The following is a 13,596-nucleotide window of genomic DNA, read 5'->3' on the forward strand; positions in this document are numbered from 1 at the left end:
AACCCTCTGGAAGGGGCTAGGACAGCTGTGGGCAAACTACGGCCCTCGGGCCGGATCCAGCCCGTTCGGCTGTTCTATCCGGCCCGCGGAGCCGAAAGAGTGGAGGGTTCTCTTGCTCTCCCCTCCGCTCCTTTACTTTGAATTTATATTAGTTCACACAAACACTCCATCCATGCTTTTGTTCCGGCCCTCCGGTCCAGTTTAAGAACCCATTGTGGCCCTCGAGTCAAAAAGTTTGCCCACCCCTGGGCTAGGATCTGCTTTTATTATTATTTTTTTAAACAAGCCCCCCTCAGGTAATTCTTATTATTAATACCGAGTTTGGAATTTTAATGTTTAAGGTAGTTTAGTCAGGATTGGTTGCTAAATAATTAGAAGTGAGGAAAAAAATAACTATTCTTTAATACCCAAAATATAATAGAAGATAGCTAATGGTAACTCAACAGGTGAGTAACAATTTATATGTGAATAGAAAAATAGGGAAATATGCTATCTGTGGCTAGGACTTGTATGTCCATGTGTAAAATTAGAACTAGGGAGCTACTAAATTCTGAGAACTATAAATAGAGTTCCTATTGCTCCAAGACCTCTGGCTTTCATGAACATTTGAGTTCTTAATGGCATAATGCAAGTATTCTTTATAGGGAACCTTGTGTGTAAATCAGTGTCTCTAGGATTCCAGAGCATTGAAACCACTTGTATAAATGCCTTTTGTTGGTATTGAGAAGAACAGCAAAGTGAATGAAAAAGTGCTTATTGAAATACTAAGTGCTGGACATAGTTAGACTTTAGTAGTCCTCAGTAGTTTGAAGTAGTAGTTTTGGGAGATAAGACTTAAACTGCGGCAACATGGGACTTAATTTCTTCAAAGCAATAATAGAAAGGTGACAAACACAAATCAGTGCATGGTTAACAATCCAAGTGAATTATGAGACAGTTGTGAGAGGAGCTCAGATGTGATTGTGTAGTGGTCAGGCTCGGTAGCCCCGTGTTCCAGCCTTGAAGGCGGGTAAGACACTGAAACAAAAGCTTCTTTTAAGCCTAATTTCCACAATTACCAGAAATCAGACTCTTAAGTGAATAGACACCAGGAGATGAGTGGTAATTTAGTAACTCTCCAACCATTACCTTTCTCTCCTAATATTCTACCAAAACTGGCAGAAAACATTTCTTTTTATTCTTTCCTCTGAGATAATTCCATCCAGGGAGATGAGCCGGGTACCTGCTTTTGGTCTAGTTAAGGGTTGAGGCCTGGGGAGAATTGAAGGACCACTTTGAAGATGAGAGAAGTGAACAGGCTCTGATTTAAGAATAAGGAAAAAGGTAAGGACTAACAAGATTTTAAAGGAGGATAGATCATTAGGACTGCAAATGAATTTATCTGGTGCTGATTATATAGTAACATTTTTACTAGTTGTGAATCCATGTTGAGACCCATTGAGTCCTCCTCCCACTTTAACCTAGTGAACACAAATCCTTTTTTGCTGTGTAGCTGTTCTTTTTTCAATACATGTCACTATTCTGGTGGTCCAGGGTTCAGATTTCCTCTGGCCTTTCCTGTCTGTTCACTTACCAGGGCCTGACTGCTTCCTATGTATGTGCCTGCAGTCTATCTGAACTTTGCCCAGGCTATTTCAGGCACTTACTTCCTCTTGCCCAAAGCATTTCATCAGTCTCTAATAACTTGCCTTCCACTTCTGATCATCTCCCTCTCTGTCCAGTCCATCTGTGTTCAGAGTCATCTTTCTGATTGCTTCTTTGCTGCCTCCAGGTCTGTACCGGTGATAACATGCACACTTCTTAGTTTGGTATTCGGTGTCGTCAGAGAGCTCTGGGTCCCACCTATTTTTCTGGTTATTTTCTGCTCTGCTCCCTCACCTACAGAAAGCTCCTGGGAATAGTGTTACAGCCATAGTCCCCAAATGTCCCTTTTTTTGTCCTGGTCTTTGGTTCAATTCCTGACTTCCTGCTCAAACCCACTTCCATTAGTCTTACGAAGGAGATGGTTTATCATCCAGTTTTACAGATGAGAAAATGGAGGCCCTGAGAATTTAAGGAGCATGTCCAGATTACACAGCTAGTTAAGTGGCAGAGCCAGGAATGGAACCCAAGCCTATCTATGTAGTTCACTTGGGTGTACTCACACTTCTGGCACTTGGCTCTGTGTTATTGCTATTGGGATACATGCCTGATCTCCCTCGTGTGATGGTGTGCTCATGATTCAAGGCTGAGCCCATGCAAATCTTAGTATTCCTAGCATAGCCTGGCAAATTGGAATTCATTCGTTAGATGCTTGCCGAGTGGAACTGCATTCCTCTGTGCCTACTAAATTGTAGTTTCCTTTAGGATGAAAATGATTTATTTTTGTATTTTCTCTGTGTTTTAATATCTAATGTGCATTCAGTTAATATTTGTTGAATGAATGGATGATGTTAGGGCTCACTTCATCACTTAAGGGGAGACTCGCTTAAGTGAGGTGTTTAGCTACAAGGTGTCTGATTTTGTGAAGGTGGGCTGTCTTTGTAGAGACCAAGCCCTAAGATGTTCAGGAGATGGTCTTCGGAGCATAGAACGCAGTTCAGAATTTTAAATGCTGGATGACAGCAGTGTTGTCCACCAGTCAGCACTGCTCAGCCGCCTATGCAGGTGTGTCTAGGTCAGTTGAGAAGAAATTCACATTATGCCTATTTCGCTAATTGAGCACCTGTGTTTGCATGGTTTAGCTAGGTACTCTGTTATCTCTAACACAAGTTTGTAGGGCAGAGTGTGTACTTTAAAATACATTTGTCAACAAATGTTTGTATATGACTTTTTTAAAAAAAATATATTTTATTGATTTTTTACGGAGAGGAAGGGAGAGGGGTAGAGAGTCAGAAACATCGATGAGAGAGAAACATCCATCAGCTGCCTCCTGCACACCTCCTACTGGGTATGTGCCCGCAACCAAGGTACATGCTTGACCGGAATCAAACCTGGGACCCTTCAGTCCACAGGTCAACGCTCTATCCACTGAGCCAAACCAGTTAGGGCTATGACTTTTTACTTAGAGTCACAACCACTCCCTTCGGCAGAGGAGGAAACTCAAACTCTGAAGAAAATAAGTGGAAACTAACAAAGCACTAGTTTTGATTTGAACCCAGGCCTCCAGGGCAGAGTTCCTTCTTGGTCGCTTCCTCTGAAAGCCACATACCCAGTGCGTCGCTACCCTGGTCTATGAAAACCATGCTCCTGGTCATTGCTGACTACTGAGGTGTCCCAAGAGAGCTGATAATTGCTCTTACAACCTGAAAGGCTATGTTCTCCTCTGTCACACCCTTGTTTACATTAGATCTTGAGTGGCAATTCAGTTGCCACTGGGTTTTCCTAAGTGTTAGTTAAGTGTATGACTTTTACCACAGACTAAGGTGGAGGTTTTATATACTGTGGAATATTTCAGGGAATGGCTCCAAATTATTTTGTGGGACTCAGCTGTCATTTTCTCTTTTATTTCATTAACAATAAAGCAGTATTATTTGAATATAGAATAATTATTCAACACCTCTTTCGGATACTGTGTTTTTAAAGGAATGTGCTGAAATCCAAGGAGCCATTCATGGGAAAAATACACAAATAATTTTGCATATCGTCTCAGACTTTTTGTGGACCTGCTTCAGAGTATTTAGTAGATAGGATTACCTTTAAAGTACTATACACACTTATATTAGTTGAAGCCTTACGTTTTAAAATTTTATTACATGTCAAATTCCTTTTCACTGGTGTTTGTTATAATGGGATATATTTTTGTATTCCTCCTTACAGATTTAACCTTTAAAACATTTTTCTTTTCCTAAATCAACATCAAGGAGTGAAGCTACTGGTTTGTATATATTTTTTTCTATTTGGTATCTAATGTTTATTAAACATTTGTTTTAAGATTTATTACGTACTTACTCAACAGTTGAAAATACTGTCAAATCTATCACATAATTCTCACTTAATACCTATAGTAATTTCATGATGTAAGAAGTAGTATTCCCATTTTACAAACGAGGAAACTGGAGACCGAGAGGTTAACACGTTAAGCGCCCAGACTGTTTTGTCTTCTGGACGGAAACTATAGTGTCAGTCACCTGTGACTACAGGGCGCTTAATGTGTTAAGCAACCTGCCCAAGATAACAGTAATAGCTAATAGGTCAAGATTGGAACCCAGGGTTGCCTTCTTCCACTGTTCATGGTCTTTTCAGAAACCCATTTGAAAAGCACGTAACTGCCTTGATCATAGCACAGTTTACCTTTAGTACTAAAGAACCAAACAACGCAAAAATATACACTCAGAAACAACCTTAAAGGAAATTAAAAAGAAAAAGAAACTATACCTAGTATCCTAGCATCCTGCTACTCTGACAAATCAAGTAAGACTTTTACCACGTCTCTTCACTATTAAATAGATACCCTGGCAGGATGAGGAGAGAAAAGCTGCAGTGAGAGAAGAAACAAAATTATTAGGGAGGTAGCTAGAGGCAGAATAAGTCTTATCTGTTGGAGTGCAGGACTCAGACTCTTAAACATCTATTTGTTATAGATTAATCCTGAAATAAAATCCCACTGGAAAGGGTAGTGGGCACTGTGTGAGTTCTTTTTCTATTTGGCCAGAAAGAGACCTGTGATCTGTGACATACATCCCATCATGTTTGTGTTGAGTGCTGGGGGTTGTGGGACAGAGCTCAAGAATGCTTGGAAAGAATGAATCTGAACTATTAGCAAAGGGACTGAAAAAGAACGCAGGAAGGAAAACTGAAGAAAGAAAATGGAGGGCCATATTGAGCCCTCAGCAGCCACTCCTGAAAGAAGAAAAAGGGGAGAAGAGGAGCTAAATTACCTTGGAGGCCAAGTTATGTCATTGGTTGCCTGAACTAATACTAATGAATTTTTGCTTTCTTTTACAAGTCATAAAGAAGTTTACCAGTATAACTGCAATTGTGTATTGCTGTCATTTATATAATTACTAGAGGCCTGGTGCACGAATTCATGCATGTGTGGGGTCCCTCGGGTGGCCTGCAGAGATCGGGCCCCAGCTCACGCCCCCAGCCTCACAGCCCCACCGGGCACCCAGCCTTGGCCTGGCACCACCTCCTCACCTCCACCATCCCGCCTGCAGGGTGATCGATCGGGGCTAGGCCTCCGCCTGGCTCCTTCAGGGCCTGGGAGCCAGGTGGTGGCCCTGCCCCCCTACCACCACTGCTGGTCACTGTCTGCGGGGCGATCGGGCCTCCGCTCACACCTGCCTTGGCCTGGTGCCGCCTGCTCACCTGCTCCACCATCCTGCCGCGGTCCTGCTCTCGTCAGGGCCCATTGGGGCTGGCAGCGCCTCCACTGCCGCCTGCTGCCAATGCCGCATCGCCGACACCTGCCATGTTCTGCACCACCCCTTGGTGGTTGGCCCATGCCATAGCAAGCAGTCGAACTCGCGGTGGAACTACTGCCCGAGGGGGGCAATTTGCATATTAGGCTTTTATTATATAGGATTACCAGTAATTTGATCTTAGGTTAGAAAGTCACTGTTTAGTGATTTAAGGATTCTCAAGTGTAGAAATTCCCATTCTATAAATTATTAGGGAAAGTCATTAGACAAATTTTTACTTTGAAGCTTCATCTGAACCTTGTGCTCCAAAGGCAGGTTTAAGAAGGCAGGATATAATGCAAGTATGTCTTCTTTCTGAGGCTGATTTAAGTTATGTATTACTAAGGTTTCTTAGGGACAGGGATCTAGCATAGAGTGAATTCAGTACTGGAAATCACAACTTAATAATATGATGCTTGTCTTATTGTGTTCTGTTGCTTCAAGCAAATTGTGTGGGCTGTTATCTCCTGAGAAATCCCTGTAAAATGTATTAGTAATACTTTATAAGTAGGTTAGGAGAAATGATTTACTTTTCTAAAGCATTTTGAAATTCTTAGATGAAAGGCTCTGTATGAAGAAATTGGTGTCAGCTATTTTCTCCAAGTCCAGAGAAAATAGGCACCTTAGAGTGGGAAGGTTGGCTTATCTTTAGCACTTCTTTATAAGTTACTTTTATTGACTTGCAAGTGAATATCAGGAGCTCCCAAGACTATGGTTAACTGTAAGAGCAAATATTTTTGGGTTTGGGACTTGGAATTAGCTATGTGTTTTCATCTAAGATTTAAAACAGTTTTAAATATTAGTTTGTAATTGGCCAACTTGGGGGCAAAATAGGGCCCTTTGTTGATCGTGGGTCCCACCTTTGTTTTTCTCTTGCTCTTGCTTTATTTCAGAGAAGGGATAAGCCTGACTTTTTAAAAAGCATCAATTTCATTTCCTATTTGAAATTCAATCTCTTGCTGCTAAGTAACTTGCAATACGTCGTGGAAGAAACTTTTTCATCTATATCCATTTATACATTAAAATCTGCATACTCATGCATCCATGTGAAAACAGCTTTGCTTGGAAGACTTAACACATTCTTGCTTTAGAGAGGCTAACAGTCTAATAGGTCAGAACAATATATATGCACAAGTAATCGTAATACATGGTGTTTTTGAAAAATGCATGCTTCTTCCTCAATTACCCTTACTAAAAAATAATGGTGAATAGTAGTAATATAAATATTTTGGAATAACTTAGTAAGTTTTGCTGTTCATGGATTTGCAAGAAACTTTCTGCTAATGTCAAAGAAAAATGAACCATTAAAACATGTATCCCAATTTGGGATTCTGAACAAATAGTCATACAATCTTCCACTTCCCAATCGTGTTAAAAGCTCCCACTTCCCAAACCATAAAGTTAACTTTTCAATGAAAAAGAAAAAAAAAAAAAAAAAAGAAAGAAAAAGACAAATGAACCAGCCTAGGTGCAAAGGATGGAAGGTAGGGCTAATTTACTTCCTGGTGCCTTGAAACCAGAGCTGATAGATGAAGTGTGGTGTATTCTCTCTCCTTTAAAAGGAGCACCTGTTGCAGTGATTAAACACTTTTTTATCTTGTGGGCTGAGTGCATGTTATCTTTAAAAACAAAATTATTTCTTTGCAATGTTATGTATAATTTGCTGCTCATGTGACTGCTGAGCTGGGCCCTTTCTCCAACTACCAGAATTTCCGGTGAACTAGTGTGTGAATTTTCCAATTTAGATTAGTCACCCAATTTACAGCATTACTTGCATATCTTTATAACAGATTGCGTTTAAAATCTTCCTAGCTTTGCTCACCTTTTAGGGTTCAGATTTACTATCCATTCAGTCTGTGGCCTTTACCCTTTGGCAAGCTCTCAAATAAACAGCTCTTGCAGAGACTGTACCCACTTTATTCTTCCACCCTTGGGTTGTGGAGGACTGAAGATCACTTGAGTAATACCCCTCTCCCCATCTTCGAGCTTGCTCTAGCACTGAAATTCGAACACAGGTGACTACTCCCCGCCCCCGCACCCATCACGAGGTAGGTTGGAGGGGGTTGGGCTTTGGAGGGCTTACGAGGGCCCACCACGGTAATTGACGCAATTTACATTTGTATAATAATTGAGTTACAAACAGCCATCTTGCAAATGTGCCCTTGGAGTTAGGCCTACTTGTAATAGGGCTTTGCAGTCTTGCTCCTTGGCCTTACGGGCACGGGCAGTTTATAATCCAGCCAGATTTAGTTCTCAAAAAATAAAAGAATAACCGTAGTAATCATGAAAAACCGAGGTCGACCTAACTGCAATATGTGACAGCAATCTAAAGCGCAGGACCTTGAGTTTCCCCACAGTTTTGTCAAAGATCATCCAGGTGTTTCTTTGAAAGCTAGATGACACTGTCAGTAAACGCTAAAACAATACCTATCGCCTAAACGGGTGGTCTTTCAGTGTGCGGTTGGGACCCATTGTTGCGTGTGTTCGTTCTGTGCGCCGGCGCGGTTCTGTGCGCCGCCTTCTGCGAGGTGGGCTTTTTGCAGGGCCCTGGCGCCTGGCTCCGCGGGGCGGGCTGTCGCGAGGCGGGGCGAGCTCGGGGCGGGGCCTCCTGCAACGCCAGCCACCACTGCGCATAGGCGGAGGTCTCAGCTCTGACTGACGCCAGCCTTCAATTGCCGCCGTTGTCTGTGCGAAGCATTGCGAAGGCCGCTAGCCGAGCGCTACCTGAGCTCAACTGTCACCGACATGTCTGATGAAAAAGACTCCCTGAGGGGAGACGAAGAGAGAAGAGAGGAGCCGGTGGTGCGTGCCATCCCCAGTAGTGCGTTCTCTCTGACGCAGGCAGGGGAGGTGGACCCCCTGAAGCTGGAAGTGGCGTTGGGGGCTGACGGCTTCTCTGACAGCTGCTCCGAGGACTGCTCTGACGACCTCAGCTGTGCGGCAGCCCACATAGATCCAAATCTCCTACTGCTGGTGGCTGACGAGGAGAAATGCCGGAACATCCGCAGGCAGTATCGGCAGCTCATCTATAACGTCCAGCAGAACCGGGAAGACATCGTGAACACGGCGAGCGACTCTTTAACCGAGGCTCTGGAGGAAGCCAACGTCCTGTTTGATGGAGTGAGCCGAACACGGGAAGCAGCTCTCGATGCCCAGTTTCTTGTTTTGGCTTCTGATTTGGGTAAAGAAAAAGCAAAGCAGCTAAACTCTGATATGAGCTTTTTTAATCAAGTAGCATTTTGTGATTTCTTGTTTATTTTTGTGGGTCTAAACTGGATGGAAGACGATGAACATGATGCGTTGAATGGTTGTGATGATAACATAGTTCTTTCCTTCTGGGAGACAGTACATAAGGAAGCAACATCCTGGATATCGCAAGCTGAAACATTCCACTTTATTTTTGGTTCATTCAAGTCAGAGTCTTCTGCACCAAAGCGGCGACCTGGACACCATAAAAAAGCTCACAGGGTGGAAGAAAATGTGGATATGCCTACGAAGCTGAGGAGGCTGGACCTGAGCAGCAATCAAGAAGGGACAGAAAAGGAAGTAGAAAGAATCTTGGGGTTGTTGCAAACGTATTTTCGAAAGTATCCTGACACTCCTGTGTCCTATTTTGAGTTTGTGATTGATCCAAATTCTTTTTCTCGCACTGTGGAGAATATATTCTACGTTTCTTTCATTATAAGGGATGGTTTTGCAAGAATAAGGCTTGATCAAGACAGGCTGCCAATATTAGAGCCAATTAATGTTAACCAAGTGGGTGAGGAAAATGATCCCAGTTCCCATGGCAGGAAACAAGGAGTTATATCTTTGAGTTTACAGGACTGGAAAAATATTGTGGCGACTTTTGAAATTTCAGAGGCTATGATTACAAGCTCTTACTAAATATTTTTGTTCTTAGTATAGGGTGCATTTTGTGGCTTTTCTAAAGTATCATCTCAAAATAGAGTGTAAAACGTAAATAGAAGCCCATATTGTATCTTGTAAAGAGAAATATTTTCAAGAACATCAGAATTTGTCTTACTGTGCAGTGTATTTTTCTTGGTAGTTTATAAAGTTGTCATGATCTTCTGTTATTTAAAAACAATCACTGGCATGTTCATGGAAATTTTTTTGAATGTCCTTTAAGACTTTATTAATAAAATTCAGTTCCAAATTTCATAAATTAAAAGGTATTTTATAATTTGCAAAAAATTATCAGTTATGCTCTGTGATATTGTATTCCTCTGTTACAGGGAACCAAGAGAATCCCATATGGGACTCCTAATCAGGTTGGGGGAAAAGTGGGTAAAAAGCTAAATTAAAGGAAGACTGACTATAGGGCAATGAATGTGTAATGTTAACACTAAAAAAAAACAAACAAAAAAACAGGTGCCTTGCTTCATTGCTAGGAAGACTCAGTAAGATTAATTCTTGGGTACCCACATTCTAAATAATTCTCCCATGATTAGATCAAAAGAAATACAGTATCTACTGTAGTAGATGAGGTATCAACTAAGTGCTGAAATGTGAGTAGGAATTGGTCACAGATAGGAACGGTATACTGGACATGGAGGCCAAATATAGGGAATTGTGAGAGGTTTATGGCATTAGAGAGCCATAAGATCTTTTTGAAAACTATTCCAGTTGAATGTTAAACTGGGCAAAAATGAATTACCTTTTCTGTTAGTATTCTCAGAGGTAGAAGATATTTTTGTTAGATTATTTTAAACAAAATCAACATCTAGTTCTAGTCTTTATGTGCTTGGTTAATTTCTTCTTTGGCTCCTAGTTTCTCTTTGTAATTTCTGCTGGTACACTGTGTGTCCTTCAGAAATCAGTGATGTGCCATTATGTAACAGCCTTGAATATCTGTTCTCAATTCATTTTGTGTGTTTCTTAATAGGGCTTTCAATTCCTGGAACTGCCCGTTTCAACTGAAATAATTGATTAATTTATTCATAAAGCCATAAATGCGCTTTTTTCTTTTTAAAATATAAATCAATGCCTTATTTGGAGGTTATTCCTGAAAATTTGGGTTTGTAAGAAAATAGTTTCGAAGGTGCAGTGAGCGTGCCTATAAGCTTCTTTTCTTGAACCCTATCGGAATTTAATCTTTGGTACTGGTGGATTTTGTTATTAAACATTATTTGGCAGGTGGATACGTATTTTGCATAGCAATAATGATAAATTTTTCTATTAAGTTTAGTGTGGTATGGAGAGGGGAAATCCAAAGACTAAATGAATGACATCAAGATTGAGAGGAGAGGTTTTTATATGTGTGAGTAAGGTTCTTTTTTAATAATAATGAAGGTGTTTTTTTGGTTTTTTTTTTAAGCAGAAATAGAAATTTCTTATGAAACTTGGCCAATTATTTTCTTAACAAATGAACCGTTAGATTTCCTAGTCAGTTTGTAGTGGAGGTTCTGCATGTCATGATCCTTGATCTCCCCCCCCAAGTTCATAATGTAGACAGATTAGTTCTCACACAAAACTTCGAAGGAATGCTGACCCTTCCTGGTCGTCTACCACCCTTTTATTTAGCAGTCAGGAGAGCATCTCACTGATCCTCACTTTAGCCTGTTTCTACCAATTGAGTTCCTTAGTTTCCAGAGATTGGCTGTTTGAGGAAAAGATACTCTTAAAATGACAGCAAAAAAAATCTTGCCTCAGTTCTTTACTTGCCACCAGATTGCTCTGTTAAATGCCTAGTGTCTTTATTAGGAGTATTTGAGACTTAGTAATAACTAAAAGCAGTAACAGAGATGTGAAGGTTTGGGGTCTTCTCTACAGTTAATAGCTGTTAAAATATAAATCAAATTAACCACTTGTTTTGTTTTTACTGGTTGTCATGATACTTGGGTTGCCTTATCACTTTGAAATTAAAATGACTGCTTGCTTACCTTGAAGAAAAAGGTGAATTGACCAAATAGGTAATTTAATTATAGAGATTAGGTATCCACCAAACTGCAAATCTTGTGGGTTTCCCACTAATATAGCTAGAGTGGCTTAAATTTCAGATTTCAATAAAATCAACTGAACTTAAGGAGAATATTATGGCAAAAAAATTTTTTTACTAGACCTTTGTTATATAACAACCACTTTCTGATCAAAGAACCTGGGATTAGATCCTCACCCTCTAACATTCTAGAGAGACTTTGGGCAAATTATTGAACCTGTAAACCTTAGGTTTTTTTTGTTTTTTGTTTTTTTTTGTTTTTTTACTACAAAGTGAAAATAATACCTATCTCAAGTTTACAGTAAGGATAAAATTAGAAAATGTATGTGACAGGTACTTTAAAATATGAGCAACTGGGTATGGTATAGTGAGAAAAGCAAGAGATTTGTAATCATACAGACTTGAGTTCCATTCTTAGTTCATGGGCAAGGCTCTTAATCTCTAGTGCTTTTATATTATCATTTCTGAAATTGGAAAGACATCTTCTTGGAAGACTATTGTGAGAATTAAATGGGAATACACGTACCACAGTGTGCATGCGTGCACACGCACATATACACCGACCCCACTCCATCTTCTGCAGCACCATGTCGCTAATCGTGAGCACTCATATTGGTGCCTCATTCTCTAGATCAGGGTTAGAAAATCCATGCTGCCATCTCCTTTCATGGTGACCATCTCTGTCATGGTTTATTCACTTAAGTTTAGACATGACTTCCTTTGTTCTAGGAAATCAATTACCAAGTGATTGGAATTGGGGCTTTGTTGATTTACGTAGCAACTACTTGAGTGCCCGCTGTGCCAGGCACTGCTCTAGGCACTAGGGAAAAAGTGGTGGACAGAATATGACTCAACTCTCATGGAATTTATATTTTACTGGGTGTATTAGTTTCCAATTGCTTCTATAACAGATTACCATTTAGTGTTTTAAAACCAATTATCTTTTATAGTTTTGGAGTTTGGAAGTCCAAAATAGGTTTCTCTGGGCTAAAACATTGTTTCTACACACTTGAATTGCTTTCAGTATTATTTTTGCACACTTGAATTGCTTTTGGCATTGTTTTTGCACACTTGAATTGCTTTTGGCCTTTTAAAGGGGAATCTGGAGCAGTGTTTTACTGGGATGGGGGAAAGACATTACTGAGAGGCAGGTGGAAGAGAGGGAAGAATAGCTAATATATATGTAAGCCTGGCAAACACCTGCAGGTGGGGTGTTGCATATTTACACTTACATCCTACTAGAGGCCCAGTGCTCGAATTCGTGCACCGGTGGGGTCTCTCGGGGTGGCCTGCGGGGATCGAGCCCCAGTTTGTGCCCCCAGCCCCGCCTGGCACCCCGCCTTGGCCTGGTGCTGTCCCCTTACCTGCTCCACCATCCCACCTGTGGGCTGATAGATTGGGGCCGGGTCCCCCACCTGGCTCCCTCAGCACCTGGGAGCAGGGCGGTGGCCTTGCCCCCCGCTGCTGCGGGTCTGCTGTCTGTGGGGTGATCAGTGGGCCGATCAGGCCTCCACCTGCACCTGCCTTGGCCTGGCACCGCCCACTCACCTGCTCCACCATCCCACCATGGTCCTGCTCTCGTCAGGGCCCATTGGGGTTGGCAGCGCTTCCACTGCCACCCGCTGCCAGGCCACATCACCGACGCCCCCCTGGTGGTCAGCGCACGTCAGAGCGAGCAGTTGAACTCCCAGTCGAACTCCCGAGGGGACAATTTGCATATTAGGCTTTTATTATATAGGATAGCATGGTTCTCAGTGAGGTCTGGATTCCTCTAGGGGCCTCTGAGGCTCTTTCAGGAAGTCCCTGAGGTCAAAAATATCTTTGTAATACTAAGATGCTGTTTGTCCTTTTCACTCTTAATTTTCTTGCAAGTCTACCATAGAGTTTTCCAGAGGCTACATGCATGACAGGTGATATTACAATAGAGTGAACACAGAAAAGATATGGGCTGCCTTTTATTAAGACAGACATTAAAGAAAATTATCAAGATATTAAACAATGCCACTGTTGCCAATTAAAAATGTTTTAAATAAGTTATGTTTAACGTTTAAGATATTTAATAACTTACAATATTTTAAATCTTTTCTTAGTTTTAATATGATAAATATTATAAATAAACCCCATTAATCAAAGCTCTTTGGGGTTCTAAAAATTTTAAATTGTAAAGGGATTCTGAGACTAAAAAGTTGGAGAACTCTTCTGTATCAGCTACTGTGATTAGCAGCCACTATTTCTAGTAGTTGTAATTGAAGGTGAAAGCGGGGAGCATTTTTCTCT

At 41.2% G+C, this 13,596-nt stretch overlaps 2 protein-coding genes across 4 annotated transcripts in view; both read left to right on the top strand.

The window, feature by feature from the left end:
- Positions 1 to 13,596, top strand: part of TXNRD1 (thioredoxin reductase 1) — a 54,175-nt gene that overhangs the window by 3,852 nt on the left and 36,727 nt on the right. The gene's annotated exons all lie outside the window — the stretch shown is intronic.
- Positions 7,453 to 9,552, top strand: EID3 (EP300 interacting inhibitor of differentiation 3). The gene has a single exon (XM_080662770.1). The coding sequence runs from the start codon at positions 8,127 to 8,129 to the stop codon at positions 9,264 to 9,266; it is 1,140 nt and encodes a 379-aa protein (XP_080518896.1). The 5' UTR covers positions 7,453 to 8,126; the 3' UTR covers positions 9,267 to 9,552.

This window comes from Plecotus auritus, assembly GCF_963455305.1.
Source record: "Plecotus auritus genome assembly, chromosome: 3".
In the NCBI taxonomy this organism is placed as follows: Eukaryota; Metazoa; Chordata; class Mammalia; order Chiroptera; family Vespertilionidae; genus Plecotus; species Plecotus auritus.